At 40.8% G+C, this 16,262-nt stretch overlaps 1 protein-coding gene across 2 annotated transcripts; it reads left to right on the top strand.

Annotated features, from left to right (window-relative positions):
• Nucleotides 1–1,881: 1,881 nt before the first annotated feature.
• Nucleotides 1,882–8,034, top strand: cdc42ep3 (CDC42 effector protein (Rho GTPase binding) 3). Of its 2 annotated transcripts, XM_042011213.1 has the most exons (3): nucleotides 1,882–2,145; nucleotides 2,587–2,733; nucleotides 6,199–8,034. In XM_042011213.1, exon 3 carries the CDS (start codon nucleotides 6,298–6,300, stop codon nucleotides 7,492–7,494), a length of 1,197 nt encoding a protein of 398 aa, XP_041867147.1. In that variant the 5' UTR covers nucleotides 1,882–2,145; nucleotides 2,587–2,733; nucleotides 6,199–6,297; the 3' UTR covers nucleotides 7,495–8,034. The 2 variants fall into 2 exon arrangements, with proteins under 2 accessions (XP_041867147.1, XP_041867146.1); XM_042011212.1 differs by lacking the exon at nucleotides 2,587–2,733.
• Nucleotides 8,035–16,262: the final 8,228 nt, after the last annotated feature.

Genomic DNA, 16,262 nt, shown 5'->3' with positions numbered 1-16,262 from the left:
AGAAACTATTTGTTGCAAAGAAAAACTTTTAATTTGTTGGTGTCTTGCCAAACGAAATGTTCGATCTTTCTGCCAGTGAATGATTTATCTTTAAGGGGAAATTACTTGCTGCCTTTCTGAACAGAACTAGTCTGGGATTTCCAAGGTTTTTATTGCTCTCTTTATAGTAAATGAGAAGACAGGGTTCAGTGTGCAACTTAAAGATCATGTGCAAGCCACATGGATCCCACGATGACATCACCCTGGAGCAATTCGACAACACCAAAGGGCCTCGTTCACAACTGCTGTTTAACTGGTGCTAAATAATGCTTGAGTAAGTTAAATAGAGGGATGTCATTGCAACTGTAAGCTGTTCACAAACAGACACAAACCAACATTCACTTCAGTGTGAGAGTTTGCAAAGCTTTGTGTGTGACTAGTTATTACTGAGATACAACCATCATAGAGTGTAACAGTAAAGAGAGGTGGGGATAAAGGAGATTCGTGTTGTGTATGGAGCTTCTTGCTAGAGATGTGACATTCAAAAACGAATTGATTCTTTTGAACAGCTATTTAAAAGAGCGATGAGAACTGACTCGCAGTTGTGAGGATGGAGATATGGAGTCATCTTAAGGAATGGTTACTATGGAAACATAAGCCAAATAAAATTATAACCAATAATTTAGAGTAATTCCCCCCAACAGAGTATTTGTTGGTGGGGTGTGTAAGTTTGAATTACTCTGATCCAAATCTGACCTTATAATTGTTGCCAGTGATTATTTCCTTGATTAAAATGAGTTACCCCTGATTAAATTCTAAAAATAAACAAATAAATAAAAAGAATGAGCCAGTGTTTTGAATGGGTCTTTGAAAGGAATGATTGGTCAAGACCCGGCTCCATGTAAAGAGCCATAAATCCCATCTCTACTTCATACCATTGATAGTGTTGGATAATTGTTAGATAATATTACAGTTCGTTAGGACAGAATTTCGCCTTTTTCTAACCACAGAACGCACGTGCATTTGTTGAGCCACATGTAGTCGCCCCTCCCCCAGACTTACACTGTCAAACACACCACACGAGCAGACACACACCTTTCCTTTCTGCTCTGTTTGGAGCAAAAATTTATGTTGGGGTGATATCAACTCTGAGCTGTAGTGGTTACCAAGGTGACTGGATCCTTTTTTTAATTTTTTTTTTCTGTAACAGGAATAGAAATAAATGGGGGTTGGGTTTCATGTCCTTGACTTTAGGGCATCAGGTTAGAACCTTTTCCTCACACTGCCTTGTGCCTCATTTAAAATCATTGCAGTGAAAGGGTCTGCAGCTACCCGTGAGCTGCCAGTAAATGTCCCCTGTGCTGCAGTGGTGCAGTATTCTGCAGTGATTAGTCCATTTGTTCTGTGATGCCTCAGCCAACTGCAGCATTTAGAAAATAGTCTTGCACAACATAAATTACCTAGAAGTGATTTTTGCCGAGTTAAGCTTTTTGGAAAAATAATTGGAGTGTATGGGTGTGCATGTGTGATACACAGATAAGGATAGGGAAGAGAGGCTCCAGCTGCACTTACAGATCTTTGATCTTATCAAATGTGGGCAGTCAGACAGTCTGAGGAGAAAGAGGAAAGGCGTCCTGTAGGCATCATGAGACAAGAGAAAGACAGCCAGACTTGCCACGAGGAATTTGTCTTTCTCCACGCTAAGTTCATTTTTGGGGGCTTGTGATCACTCACAAGTATGATTGTCAAACACCATAAAAAAAGAGAAAAAAATCTACACTCTAGGCAAGAGTGAGGACAGATATGCACAGGTGCTGCTAGAGAGAGAGACAAGTAAGGGAGAACAGGATGAGAGAAACAGGCGAGGAGAGAGAAGAGGAGGAGGAGGAAGGGGGAGGGTAGGAGGAGACTTGACTGGCTGTAGAGTGGAAAAGGAGTCGGAGAGCAATTCCAAAACAGCTGTCCGGCAGACGTCCCAGTCGACAGGAGTGCAGCCCCCGAGGCAGATACAGAAGGCAGGACAGTGTCAGCAAGCCACGGGAGTGGCACATCAGCCGCTGAGCAAACACATAGAAAAACACACATTTCATCCTGGAGCTGCAGCGTTCAGAAGGACACCAGCCATATCTGGAAAAAATAAAGATTCCCTCCATCGTAACGTCTAAGGTGAGTGAAGACTGCCTTAATGCACACAGTGATGGTGTAATGTGAACGAACATATAGGGTGATGGTTGCAGATACTTCTTGCTGTCATGTATGTGCAGAGGTTTTTCAACAGTCTCGGTGAGCATGTGCAGCAGAATCAGATACTGCTGATTGTCTATAGAGACTGAATTTTGAAAGCATGCATGGTAAGCTAAGCTTTCACGGAAATGTTTGTCTGGCTCTCATATATGTTACACAAGATTTTAGCAACATGATATCCTCCCTGCTCTCCAAGAGAGACATTTTCAGTCCAGTTACACGCTCAAGGCATGATCCTCTAAAATGCAGAGCCCTTCATCTCATGAGAGGAGTAGATTTTAATGTTTTTAAGGTTACACTGGCAGAAAAATATGTCTTCTTTGCCAGTGTGTTGACATTCTCTTCATGTTTCATATGCTTTAGTTCAGTTTCCTGCTCGTATCTGCCAAGGATAACTCTGGCAAGTGCTGTTCATGCTTGCGGGTGGCACAAGGGGAGCACGAAAGAAAGAACAAATACTCCACCCTGCTATTCACTCTGGTCCCAGCACCGCCACCCGGCCCCTTGAAAGTAAGGTCTTTGCCTATAATTGAGGTCTTTTTTATGTAGCAAACCCTATTCTGTAAGGCCACCATTAGCCTCTGTGGTATGTGCTTTTTATAACAGCCCCAAAAAAGGGGTCTTTCTGCTATGCAAAGGTGTAACAGAAGTCAAGGCCAAAGTTATGTCATTGGTAACTTTAAACTTCCATGAAGTTGCTTTTTGATTACATACGGGGAAATCTGAGTCTGTCTCCAACATCCCTGAGATATTTTATTGATCAAAAATACAAGAAAAATGCAGAATAGCATGGTATTTTTCAGCTACGCTGATGTGAAATTTCAGCCCAGTAAGCCTGTCACGGGAGGGATATTTTTGGGGATGCATGGTTTCTATTTTGAAGAAAGGGGAAGTCATATACAGGTCATATTCTGAACAGCTGCTGTCCTGACTTTGGAGCAGATGGGTTAACAGCAAACTGTAAAGCATCATCAAACTGTAGTATTTATTTAGCCTACAGTAAGATTACACGGTCTCTCAGAATATACTGGCCTAGTCATATCATATAAGACTTCTAGGTGTCCAGGAATACCCAGACAAGTCACGAGCCATTAGTTTATTACCAGATACCAACCCTATATTTATCTGCCCCTGCACTCAAAGCTTCATCACCTTGCTCCCTCTGCTGCCCCATCGCTCATGTATCTACTCCTCCAATCACCAAGTGATGAGGCAAAGCTCCACTTTTAAAGAGACTGGAGGGGCTCCAGATCACTTCATGCCCAGACAGTTAGCTGCTGCTGACCCAATGACACAGTGGTTTTCTCCTGCAGCTCCCACTATGATCGGATGGCTGCTCAGACAAGCAATTCTTAAGGGAAAGCTGCCATCAGACTCCCACTTCCGAAGAGGTGTAAATTAAAACCGGGGACTGGATTCTGCGATGGTGGCGCAGCAAGGATGGCACCTCTCAGAACATGCCAGGCTGCCTCTTTTTGGAATAGTTCCAAAAGCAGGGTGCAAATCTGGCCTTGGCTTTGAGATGTTAGAATACACCTGTTCAACTATTAACAGCCTGCAGGGGTACTCATGGATTTACTGGGTCAGCAAGCCATAAGGGTCCATCCCAGGAAATCCTTTGATGTTGTGACTGATTTACTGTCTGTTGAGCCAAAATAAACATTGCTGAGAGTTTGGAGTTTGATTCAGTCACCCAATAATTAATCCTCATTTAGCAAAGGAGCATAGGTAGGACATAAAAGACTAATATCTAATCATTGTTTCCTCATACTTTGTTGTTAGCCCCTGGAATTTCATTTATGTTTGCTATTTAAGCCAAACTGACCCACCAGCAGGACATGATGTGAAGGTCAAAGCTTTCACTCTATCAGCTGTCTACTCATGGGCCACAAGTAGAGTCCTTGTGTAGGATGCACAGCAGATGTCTCCCTGTGAGAGCTGCAAGGTTTCCTTCAAAGATTTCTATCCATACTCATCGATTCTAGCCAACAATTATCTTCTCTTGCCCCTGGAGAGAAACAGGACCACAGACCAGGCAGTTGTTTTGATTTCATCAGGAGTGACCAATAATCAATAAATATGCTTGAGAGGAAGCGTTTCAGCCAGCAGTGCAGCATTGGCCATCTGTTATCACAAGCTGTAGCATCAAAATTAATACAGATATGGATATGCTGTTCACTCTGAGCTCATAGGAAGGAGCCTTTGGGTCAGTGCTGCATTTCTTTCACTTCCCATCCAAGCCCCAATGTCCCACTGCAGTAAGCATCAGCTGTGAAGGTCAGTGAGGACTGAGGTGTGCCGGCAAATGGGAAAGATGCTAAAAAGTAAAAGCGAATAGAAGAAAGAGAAATATATACCCCCACCCCCTTTCATTTGATCAAAGACTGCAGTACTCCTCTTCACGCTTCACCCCGCCTCTTTCTCTCCTTCACCGTTGCAAAACAAACACATTCTCCCTTACACACATGGGGAGCCTTCAAAACTGCTATCTCAGACACCTCGCACTTGCACCGGCCCTCGAACAGAGTTGCCATTCGACACACTCAAACATATCCTGCATCCCTCACTGTGTCATAGCTATATATAGTCCTGTAGCATTCACTGGTTGACAGGTTTATTTGTGCTTTAATGCCCTCGTCTAAAGTGAGATTTCACCTCGCATGGCACATTTTATACTGTTTATTGAAGTCGCAGTTTTAATGAGGAAAGATATTGATGCTGCAGTTGTTTCTCAAGCAGGTTGGAGACACATTTGCTGAAAGAGTGTGATTTCCTAGACTTCTGTTTAGCTTCAAATACCCGGCAAGTTTCTGTCTCTTAGGCGCCACGTTAATGTGCCTCCTGAATAAACATGGTCTTCTTAAAATGTTCTGATAAGGCTGGTGCAGTGTGTCTGCAGCAGACGGTTGCAACAGGAATGTGGATGTTTTTTTAGTGAAACCTTTCTTATTTTTTGCAGAGGGGATGTGGGCTTGACCGCCCAGGCATTCTGTCAGATGGTCACTGCTGACAGACCCCCATAAGTAAATATGTCTATAAATGGGCAAGCTCTCTTCTCACTGGTGCACCCTCCCAACCCCCCCACCATTTCAAATATACACACACACACACACTATCACCTCTCCTCCACCGGAGTGTTTTCTCTTTTTCCTTGGTTGCTATGTCATTTAACAGTCAAACTGATTCTCTTTGTCTTTTTACTGAGTTTATCCTCCACTAAACTTCCTGTCAACATGGTGAAGTCCTTGTGTTTGTAATGGAAAAGCTCAGGAAAGGCAGCATGCCATCGGGAACCTTTTTTTTTTATCAAATCCAAACTTCTTTAATTATGTTTACCCATCCTGAAGTATTGAGCAACCTAGCTGGTATCATTGCACTTAGAAAAGTTCATGGTGACCTCTACTCTTGAAAGCAAAGACCAATTCACAATCTACACCAGCGTCTTTCTTAAGATCCACTTGCTCTATAATCCTTCTTTCTAAACCCTGTAAACCCCATTCCTCCCTTCATCTCCCCCTTACTGGTCCATCTCTTTTTTTTTTTTTTATCTCTGTGCGTGTCAGAGCAGTAGCTTGCTCCTAAAGTAGGCTGTCCCATTCTGATCCGTCTAAAGTCTCCCCCCTTTGCTTTTCCTCTCCCAATCTGTGTTCCAGCTGTTCCACATTAGCACATCCAGAGTCGTGGAGGCCAAAGGAGGCTCATGTGTGGAAATGTGAATAGAGAAGTAAAAAAGCCTTAGACTCAGGCCTCATCTGCCCCCTTTTTTTCTTGCCAAATGCAAGATGAAGATGAGGATGTTTTTTTTTTAACAGCAAGGTCCAGAGTTTATTTCTGGGACATGCGTTGGTGGACCGTTTTTTGTTTTTTCTCTCTCTCTCTCTCTCTTTTTCCATAATGGCAGGACAGGAGCTTTCTATCAGTGTTTGTTGTGTTTTGGAAGGATACTAATATGCTCTTCATTTGTCTTGGTTTCAGGAAAGTGCCCGTTCAACTTATCTACATTGCTGAACATCGCCACCAGTTCTTGGGGTGATTTTTCCAGATCATTGCCACAATTGTTTTGGGATCCTGTCTATGTGGTGTGTTTCTGAGAATGTAACTGAAGCCCCACCTCTCTGGAGAATCCTAACGTCCAGATCGAACAGAGAATTTTTTACTTTTTCATCCTGCACATCTGAGATCTCCTCCATAGAAACAGCCATGCCAGCAAAAGCACCCATATACCTGAAACCAACCAACAGTAAGAAGGGAAAGAAATGTCGTTTGAGAGATATTTTGTCCCCTGACATGATCAGCCCACCACTCGGAGACTTTCGCCATACCATCCACATCGGGAGGGGTGGAGAGAGAGATGCCTTTGGAGACATGTCGTTCCTTCAAGGGAAGTATGAGCTTCTACCAGGAAAGGGAGACGTCCACCCTCAGTATGGCATCCAGAGTGAGTTTCTGAGAGCAAACAGCACAGGTGATGCTTCCTTTGCCGAGACCCCCTCTCCTGTACTCAAAAATGCGATCTCACTCCCAACTATTGGTGGCTGCCAGGCCCTCACCCTTCCACTCATGTCCTCCACTGTTTTCTCCATGCCACCAGAGCCTTTGGAGGACATCATGGGACCTGCATCTCCTATGAAAGCTGAGAGCACTGAGGAGGTCGAGATCCTGCAAATGGATGCTCTGTTGCGTTCCATGGACGTCTTCAGCAGCGAGCCCCCATCCCCCTTCACAGACATCCAGTCGAAACCTGATGTGCTTTTAGATTTGCTGGAAAACACAGATAAGTCCACCTCTAAGGCAGTTGGCAAAGCTAATAAATTAAACAAGAGCGAAAGCAAATTTGACAAGCCAACATCCTATTATATCAGCGCCCACACTGACAGCATCTATAAAGCTAACGGAAGTCTGAACAGCAACACGAGCAGCGACAGCTTTGATAGCTACAGCAGCAAAGGCGACTTCCAGAGCAAGATCTACAATGGCAGCGGGAATCTCAACGGTAACTGCAACGGTTATGGACACTTTAATGGCATTACTCTGGGGTTTAAGCAGGAGCTCTCCAAACACAATGGAGAGTGGGTGGACAGGGACAGTGGGATGGAGGAGGGCCGCATCTGTGATTTTGAGTTTGAGCTTTCCAAAGAGAAGAGTACGTCCCGGGATTCCCTCGCCCAGATCACGGGGTCATTCCTCTCTCTCGAACTTGATCTGGGCCCATCCATCCTGGATGATGTACTCAACATAATGGATAAACCCGCAGCGAAGAGCAGGCCTTAAGCTGTGCTGAGGCCCACAAGATGAGAAAGGGATTTATTAAGATATTGCCAAGGAGGGGAGAAAGACTCAAAAAATAATCAAAATGGTGTCTGGTTATATCATTGAGATGAAAAATCAGCTACAATAGATGAAGCTGCTTATGTTTTTATTGTCAAAACTTATAACTATTCTAGCTTCTATGGAGTGATGATGATTCTTCTTTGTTTTGTTTGCTAAGCCAGCAGCATGTTTAAAGTGCATGAGCTCTTTGAGTTACAGCTAAAACACAGCCATCGTGCCTTTGATTTTCAATTACTGTAAAAATGCTATGGTAGATCTGCGTTCTTATGTTGACCTTCACTGTATAAACACAATATCTTGGAGTTCTTTTGCTTTTTTTTTACAGTCCTTAAAGTCAGACTCTGTTAACAGATAGCATTTTGTGAGTTTGAGTGTGTTTAACAAAGCACTTTTTTGTTTGTCACATGGTTCGTTGACAGCAGAACACTATGCATATTTGTGTTTTTATAGATGTAACACAAATAAATTCATTTTTCCTAATGTGACTATCTTTCTTGCAGGGAATGTGCATATTCCAAAACTTATTTAAACTCAAGAAAGGTTGAAAATCAGAGTAAAACTTACAAAAACAAGACATATGTAAAGTAAAAAGAGCTACAGATTGAGCAAAAGAAGGATTGAAGTATTCATTCTCTCGCCTCTGGCATTCCTTACATTCTACCTAACTGCCCTGCTGTGGGAGCATCAGTGGGCCTTCATCTGCCCAGTCAGGCGCCTGCTCCATTTGTTTGAGTGTGCACGGGACAGGCAGAGGAGGGGTCTTTGAAATTCCTTGCATTCCAGCCACAGAGCACAAGTGTCCAGGACCGGACATAAATCAGCTGTTTCAAGTGAGGAGGAAGGGCTTTGGACTAGAGCCACACTATCCATCAACTAGAGTGTATAGAGAAACTAGGCCATAAAACACACTTACAAACCAACAGTAAACTTTGTTCAATGCTGGACAATAGATGGGCCCTGTCCTTTTGTGCAGTTACAATAAATATATGTTGACCCAGCCATGTAAAGGCAGAAGCCTAACAGAGCAGTACAGCAGCACCCACAATGTGCATGCAGCCTTTCAAATCCAACCACCTCTCTGCAGTGGTGTCCAGAACCTGATCCTCTGTTTTTAAGAATACTTTTTAGTGTAAACATGAAGGAAAGTCAGAACAAGGGGAAGGCTTACCTTAACACTCTCATATCACTTCCATGCTTGTTTAGTGAAAACAACATTGTTACTAGACTTTAACAAACTAAATTCACATGCAAATAATTTTCTGGATCCAATTCCACTTCCAACATATAGTGGGACAAATGAGGCAAACCTCTCCAAATCCCTCAAAGGCCCTAGTATGTCCGTAAACAACCAAGACTGGCTCGACCATGACATCTGAAGACACTGTGAAACCAGATGTCTGAGCAGACATGATCATTTCCCCACGCAAGAAAACCTATGCCATGGCAAATACCCCAACCAGTGGAAAATCCCAGCTAAAGAGTTTGCATCTGCTGAGTTGAAGCAGACAACCTCTGAACATGAGTAATGAAAACCTTCTCTGTCAAGGTAATTACTATGCTTATACCTGAAATGGTCCATCACTGACTTGATGACAGGCTTCATTTTTGACAGGCGTGGACCCCAAGCAAATTCCCTTTGGTTTACAAAAGAACTCGACGACCACAGCAGTGTAGCATGTTGTGTAACACTAGAAATACATGCCAAAACTGACACAAAATACCAGGAAATAGCAGTGTTTTATGAAATTCTAAACGAATACTTGACACATGTTAGATACTGAGGAATGTTCATCACTGTAAGGTCAGCCATCTGAATGAAATACGAGATAAACAAAGTTGCTTTGTTAGATAAATCAGCTGGCATTCTGCCATCAAAGATGTAGAGGTTTGTCTTAGGTAAGATGGATGTCTCTGTTCTTTCAGAGTTGAGATAACAAATCACTCCATCTATATTTGAATTGCACTGCTCCATCAGTGTGTTTGAGTCTCTTGTCTTGTCTCTGGCTTTAGTGTTCCCTGTGCGCCTGAGGGCAGATGAGAAAATCCACAAAAATTGAAGGTCAAAATAGACCAAGTCAGCTGTTTCTAATTAAAAAAAAGGTCATGGTGGAAGTTCAATCTGAAGAAACTTTAACTCCAAATGCTTCTGATATTTCATGCTAGCAACCAAGCAGCTTATTGTGTGACACCCACAGATTCAGAACAATATTCTATTTGTTTTGCCAGCAGGCCACAGCTCAGTTAGTTAGACCATCTGTTTCTGGGATCACTTGAAGGATAAATTCATTGAAAAAATTCTGGTAATTTTGTAAAGCATGGAGGAAATATATTTTTATTCAGATGAATAGCTATTACTGAGAACATGGTACAACCTGTCAAATTGCTGAAATTGGTGAGACAGGGAGGTGACATGGGTGTTTCCCCTCATGCTGCCTTGTAATTTCCCAACAACCTGCTGTGTTGACACAGACAGAAAAAGACTAATTGCTAAATTTTACCTCTTTTATTTGTATGCTGTAAGACGGACAACACACAAAGAGGAAAAGAAAAGTACTTTTTCTGTTCATTATCATGTTATTGTGTTGGCATCTAAAAGGCAAATATTCCAGTAGACAAAATTCCAAAATCACACACAAAAGTCAAAACATCTGTCTTACCATCACAAGCCAATCATTCAGGAAAACTTCCAACTCTTCCCCCAACCAGATGTGAAGACAGATTGTGAAATAGGTACCTTGCTCCACGACTCAAAACATTAGTTTCACAACAATTCAGGAAGTCATTCAACTGAACTCGCCCACATCTGTTGTTTGTTCATACCATCTAATATGTCTCAGAATTGTGTCCTGTAAAGTATCGCCCCTACTTGTTGTTTTCTCATATTAGTATCTCCAAGGGAAGAAGTGGTCATTATGAAGTCTATTATTATCAAGATGGTTGCATTGCATGATTATACTCAACATTTAAGTAGTAAGTAAAGTTTATTTATAAAGCACTTTTCACAGATAAAAATCACAAATAGCTGTACATGAAAGGGGTGCAATAAAACAACACAAGACAACTCATTCCTTATATTTTGCACATACATGTACTCACCCACACTAACACACATGCTTATACGGTTACTGTGTTATCATGTAGATCTAATCACCGGTAGCTACTGTAATGTTTTCAAATACTTGGTGCTGGTGTTGTGATTATGATTGTTCATGTTTTTCTCAGCTGTCTTCATACAGATACTCCTGATGATTCTCTGCTTTGTTTCCTTAAAGAAGCCAGAGGATGTTTAACGTGTGAAGTTTGTTTACAGGTGCAGCGGCTGGTTGTTGATTTTTTACTGTTTGGGTTTTGCTTGTACATGTCAAGGAATGGATTTGAGGAGATGAGATGGAAGGACCCAACAAAGATGGCAAGACTGATGAAGATTTAATATTAAAACACACAACTGAAGACCACACAACTAAGACACAAATGAAGCCTAAAGAACTGACCAGACTGACAGAGCATCAGAGCGCAATGACTAAAGGAAAACTAGGAGCATATACAGAGAGGCTGGTTATGAGATGAAAAGCAGGTGTGAAAATTAATGACTGGAACCAGGGAACAGGACATGAAGCAAACAGGATACACGGGGAGAAACAACTCTACAAAATAAAACAGGAAACAAGACACAACTAAAACAAATGACAAAAAGACTAGAAACTAAATAGACTGCAGAACAGGAACTAAAACCCACCAAACCTTACAGCCCATAACAGTTATTGATGTTGTTTTCTATCTTTTGTATTGTTGACTCCTTTTCTTCTCTTCCCTCCCTCTTTTTCTCTTCTGTTGAGTCCCCACCTTTCTTTTGCTCCTTCTGTGAGGTCCAGCATTAATATGTAATTCAGCATTAACCAATTTAAAACTTTAGAATCAAGGGGAGTCTTATATTCACAAAGCTTAATTTCCTTTAATATTCCTAAAACTCCCCTTGGCACAACATGGCAGCAACACCATTATATTACTTGCCCTGATGCTGGAAAGGTTAAATAAAAAAAATAAATAAATTTTTCAGGAACACAGCAATATGTCCCTAAAATACTCTTCTCACTTCCTGGTTCAAGACAAAAACATAACTTCGGTAGAATTAGAAAACAATTATGGATTGGCTTAAAACCATATTTTTTCCCCCATTCGGGATTCCTTGTCTACTGTGCCTGCTGTTGGCTCAATTAGGCATTAAAAGTTCAGAGTAATGGTTAAAATATCTGTACACGATTAGGCCTACATTTTACAAAACAGATAAATGCTTACAAATATCTACATGATCATGATCCAACAACTCCCGTTACATACTGTGGCTTCTGCCTGACAGAAATCTAGAGCTATACTAACATCTCACATCTGACATGGTTTGTGATTTTAAAATGTAATGGACCCATGGGGGAAAATAGATATTATACTGTTTCTGCCCAGATGGGCTGCTTCCTTTGCGGCACATGCATCCGGGGCTACAGCCGTTTCCTGAGCTAAGGTAAAGCCGTCAGTTCACAGATGAATAAGCTTTGGCCCAGAAGCAACCAGAGCCAAAAAACACAGTTAAGACTCAGCTAAACTTTCCACCCTACCTCCACGACAGACATATAATGTGCATACTGTCTTTCACATAGCTGATGAAGGAGCCTCTCATTGCTGTACTTGGGCTGCTTCAGGTGGATGAGAGGAAAAACTAATAAGATGTTCCCCTGCTTACTGGGCCTTGATGGAGACAGCAGAGATGTGAGCAGCAGGATAAAGCTCCTCTTGTCTTCACCTTCTGTAAATATTCAAGAGAGCCCAAACAAAGATACAGTATATGTTTCATCTGCCTATGGTGTTTGCAAAAAGGCTTGACCATAGCCTCTCTCAGAAATATTAGTATTAAATATTTGTCTTGCTTGCTTCGGCGATATCATTCATTGTTGACACATTCTGTACATGGTCCAATTTTAAATGCCATGACCATGATAATCAGGGTCTTAGCAGGAGAATTTTCTCGGGAACATTTACTTTGGGATACCGAGCATGGAGCTTGGATTCAACTGTTCTGTAGATCTGCTGATTTAGCAGCACAGAGCCCTAGCTCTCTTTTGAAAGACAACAGGGGAGCACAGAGAAAGCGTTTTCTCAGGCTCAGATGAATATGAGCCTGAGCAGGTTTTGATGCACAGCAGATATGAGCAGTTTGGTCTGGCAGGCAGGGAATACCTAAGGTTCTCTGCACTGTTGACTGTTGTTTGGCTGACAGTAACCATAGCGAGTTGAGTTTGTACCTTCAGCACGTGAGGGCTGAGCTGAAAAAGGAGGCCAGAGTAGGACAAGAGTTAAACAGAGCAAGTGTCACCTAAGAGGCACCAGCATTCCTGTCTGATAAAACCCAGGCCTGTTTCATCACAATACAAGCTATGTGGAGCCAAGCTAAGACTACAGCTTAATTAATTAGTTTTCATTCATCAAAAGATTTAGAATTTAATGTCCATAAAGTGTTTAAAGAAAAACAGATAGAGCTTCACATCAAGAATATTTCAAAGAAATGATTATCTGCCTTTATATAATGATGATTAATCAGTCTAGAGCTGTAGAGGACATAAAATCTCATCTTTTACAAGTAACTGAGCATTGCAAACAGCAGATTTTAGGTTTGTCTTCCACACTTCTCTGCATCAGCTTTACCTTGCTCAAAACATGCAAACATATCAAGTTATACAATCGTAGTGTGACGTAAGCAGTATACCAAATAGGAAATATAAACACATCAATCCTTTTAGATCCAGAGATTTGTCTCCTTGGACAGGTAAACTTGAAAGTAGGTCAGCGTCCAAAGAAATTTAATTTACAAAGGCTTGCTGCTGTTTCCAGTTTATCAAAGTGAATATAAAAGACTTCAAACTTCAAACCCTCAGAGAAAACGACGTACATCCTGAAAAAAGATGCAATGTGTTCATAAGGATCTAGCAACTTTTTTTTTTCCTTTTTTTTAGTTGTTTAAAGGAATATTTCTGTTTTTCTTTTTCAAAGTTGAAATACATTAAGCTCTTCTGGTACCAGCTTAGAGGAGAAGAAGAGAGAGAAGAAATCAAACATTCAGTCACTATTAAATGGCAAAAGTTAAAGCAAAGCATTGCACTCATGAGTTTTTGTGGTGATGATTATACCTATAAAACATTTTAAAAGATAATTACTGATATGTAGGAGTCAGGCTATAAATGTATGAGTCATTGCCTGTTCTTGCATGGCATCATAAGTCTGATCCTCCATTTGTCAGATGTTGACCAAAAAAGCATCTATAGCCACTAACTCCTCTTTTGTATTCTTTCTCACCATCTGAATATTTCCCGTTTTCTAATGTTTTTATGATGCTAATTCAGCTGGTCTCCCAATGTAGAACAAGCTGCTGCACAAATAGATATAAGTAGTTCATTTTAAGGTGATGCTTCTTTGAATAAAAGGGTCTAAACCACACACAAATTCAATATTCACAAGCAGAATTAACACAACCAGGTAATGTGGACATGTTCATTTATTGTTGAGTACTGAACTGTAAAGCAACTGTTTTTATTGATTTCTTACTATATTTTAATGTTTCATTTGCCTACAGTCACCATTCAGTCTACCTTGATATGAATTGATACTAAATTAGGACTTTTTGAAACTGATGAATGCATACATGCTACCATAAATGAACCCTAAAAGACATTACTTTAATAGGTTTAGCATGCAATTACTAACCAAATCACAGTTTTTGTGCCAACTTAATAACAAGTGGGGCTTTGAGACACTGGACTGCACAAACTCTTGGCTTGCCATTAAAAATCTGCTTAATTTGTTGCAACTCCCACTCCCAACAAGCCATGAATTATTCATATTTTTTGTCTGATAAAGTAACAGAGCTTAAACAGAAATGCACTGTGTGCTCACTGTATCTGAGTTCTCCTTCTATGGCTGCATAGGGAAAGGTGAAACTTCTAAGATCACTCTGTCTATATTTTGACCCATTTTAAATGGCCTGCTCCCAGCCCAGGGTAGCAACTGCCTAATGGGGTGCTCTTCTTTGGAAAACAGGCTATATTCACACATAGGAGGTATTTATATATTTGCTCTTTGATACATTTCCTCCAGACAGCCCTCTTGGAATTCCTTCAATGCTACTCAGAGGGAAGGGTTTGGGAGGGGAAAGGTCTTGGGGGTATCTCTGCTTTTAGATGTGGGTGACATCATTTACCAACTTTACATCTGACAGGTCAACAACATCTCCCTTTACCCTCTTGGATCGGATCTTCAGTCCGGGTCACCAAGTTAGTCTTGGAGTTGTGTTTGCTCAGGGATAAAGCTCTCCTACAAATAGTTTATAGGGTGTTCATATGATTTATCCTCATGTATCATCGTGTCATTTCTTTGAATTGCATATATTTGGTCTGTTAATAGGTTTTGGTTTTTTTCTTTTTGTAGCTGAATCAAGATCCCTCCTAAGCCACGTGTTCACAATCTGTTTTCAAAAAAGGGCACCAAAGATCAGAAAGGATCACAGGGAGATTTTAGAAGCAGATGTCAAAATTAGATTTGCAAACATACAAAATCACAACACATTTACTGGATTATTACTAATGATTCTTCTATCTAATGCAGCCTGATATGGGTTTTCTGCACTACTGGAGGCTGGAGTTTCAGGACTTTTGGGAATTTCTTGCATCATTTATGCACAATTTAAAATTTGTAAAAAATGTTGTTGAAAATGAGAATCCTGAGAGTGTGGCCACGGTCTTTGAAATGTAGCCCTCTGTACTGTGGAAACCCCATATCAGGTCCATGTTTGACACATGAATTACAGCTTATGCACTGGCTACACAGGTAACGGAGCACACTTACAATTAATCAGGTCACTAGCCAGCTTAGGGATGGATGTAAACTCCTGCTACAAGTATGCAGAGCTGGGCAAATGCACGATCGTCACACTTTAAGCCTTTTATTGCACCACAGTAAAACATAACAGAAGAAAAGCATCAAATGCATAATACTTAATAACCTTGAGATGTATAATCACAAACCTTTTATCGGGCTTTCTACTGCTGTGCATTCTGTCAAGTAAAACAAGGGTAACCCAAAAGAAGCAGTGACAATTTAAATGTCTAGGGAATTCTATCAGCTTGATGTAATATAACAAGATGTTCTCACAATAACCCAAGAGCAAAGAAGAAAAAATTCAACGCGGAAAGTAGAACTCAAGTTGGAGCACATGAAATTTGGATTAAATTTGAGAAAAGGAAGCAAAAGTTTTAAATTGAAGCACTTTTTTATTTTTACTTTTTGAGTGCATAAACAGAGTTTTGCGAGAAAACCATGCAATATTTGAACGTACTCCTCTCAGATAAAAATATATATATATGTTTCTAATTAAAAACACTAATATACCTCCATACATACCTTGCAACAAATGGCTGCAGGGTCCTGAATCACACATCATCCAGCAAAAAGAAGTTCTTCATTTGCAAACTGAAGTACAGAGTTTTAAAAATGTAAAAGAAAAAACAAAGCAAAAAAAAAAAAAAAAAAAAACCACAGCAGATAAAACAGACTGATAACAAAAAGTGTACCAATATTTGCCAATCTTAGCGCATAGGTAAACATCAAAGAAATCAGGACTTTAACTTCTAAATAAATAGGTGCAAGAATACATTTTAATTCACAAA

This window comes from Melanotaenia boesemani, chromosome 16 (genome assembly GCF_017639745.1).
Source record: "Melanotaenia boesemani isolate fMelBoe1 chromosome 16, fMelBoe1.pri, whole genome shotgun sequence".
Classification (NCBI taxonomy): Eukaryota; Metazoa; Chordata; class Actinopteri; order Atheriniformes; family Melanotaeniidae; genus Melanotaenia; species Melanotaenia boesemani.
The sequence above is the reverse complement of the archived record's forward strand: the minus strand, read 5'-3'. Positions and strand labels throughout refer to the sequence as shown.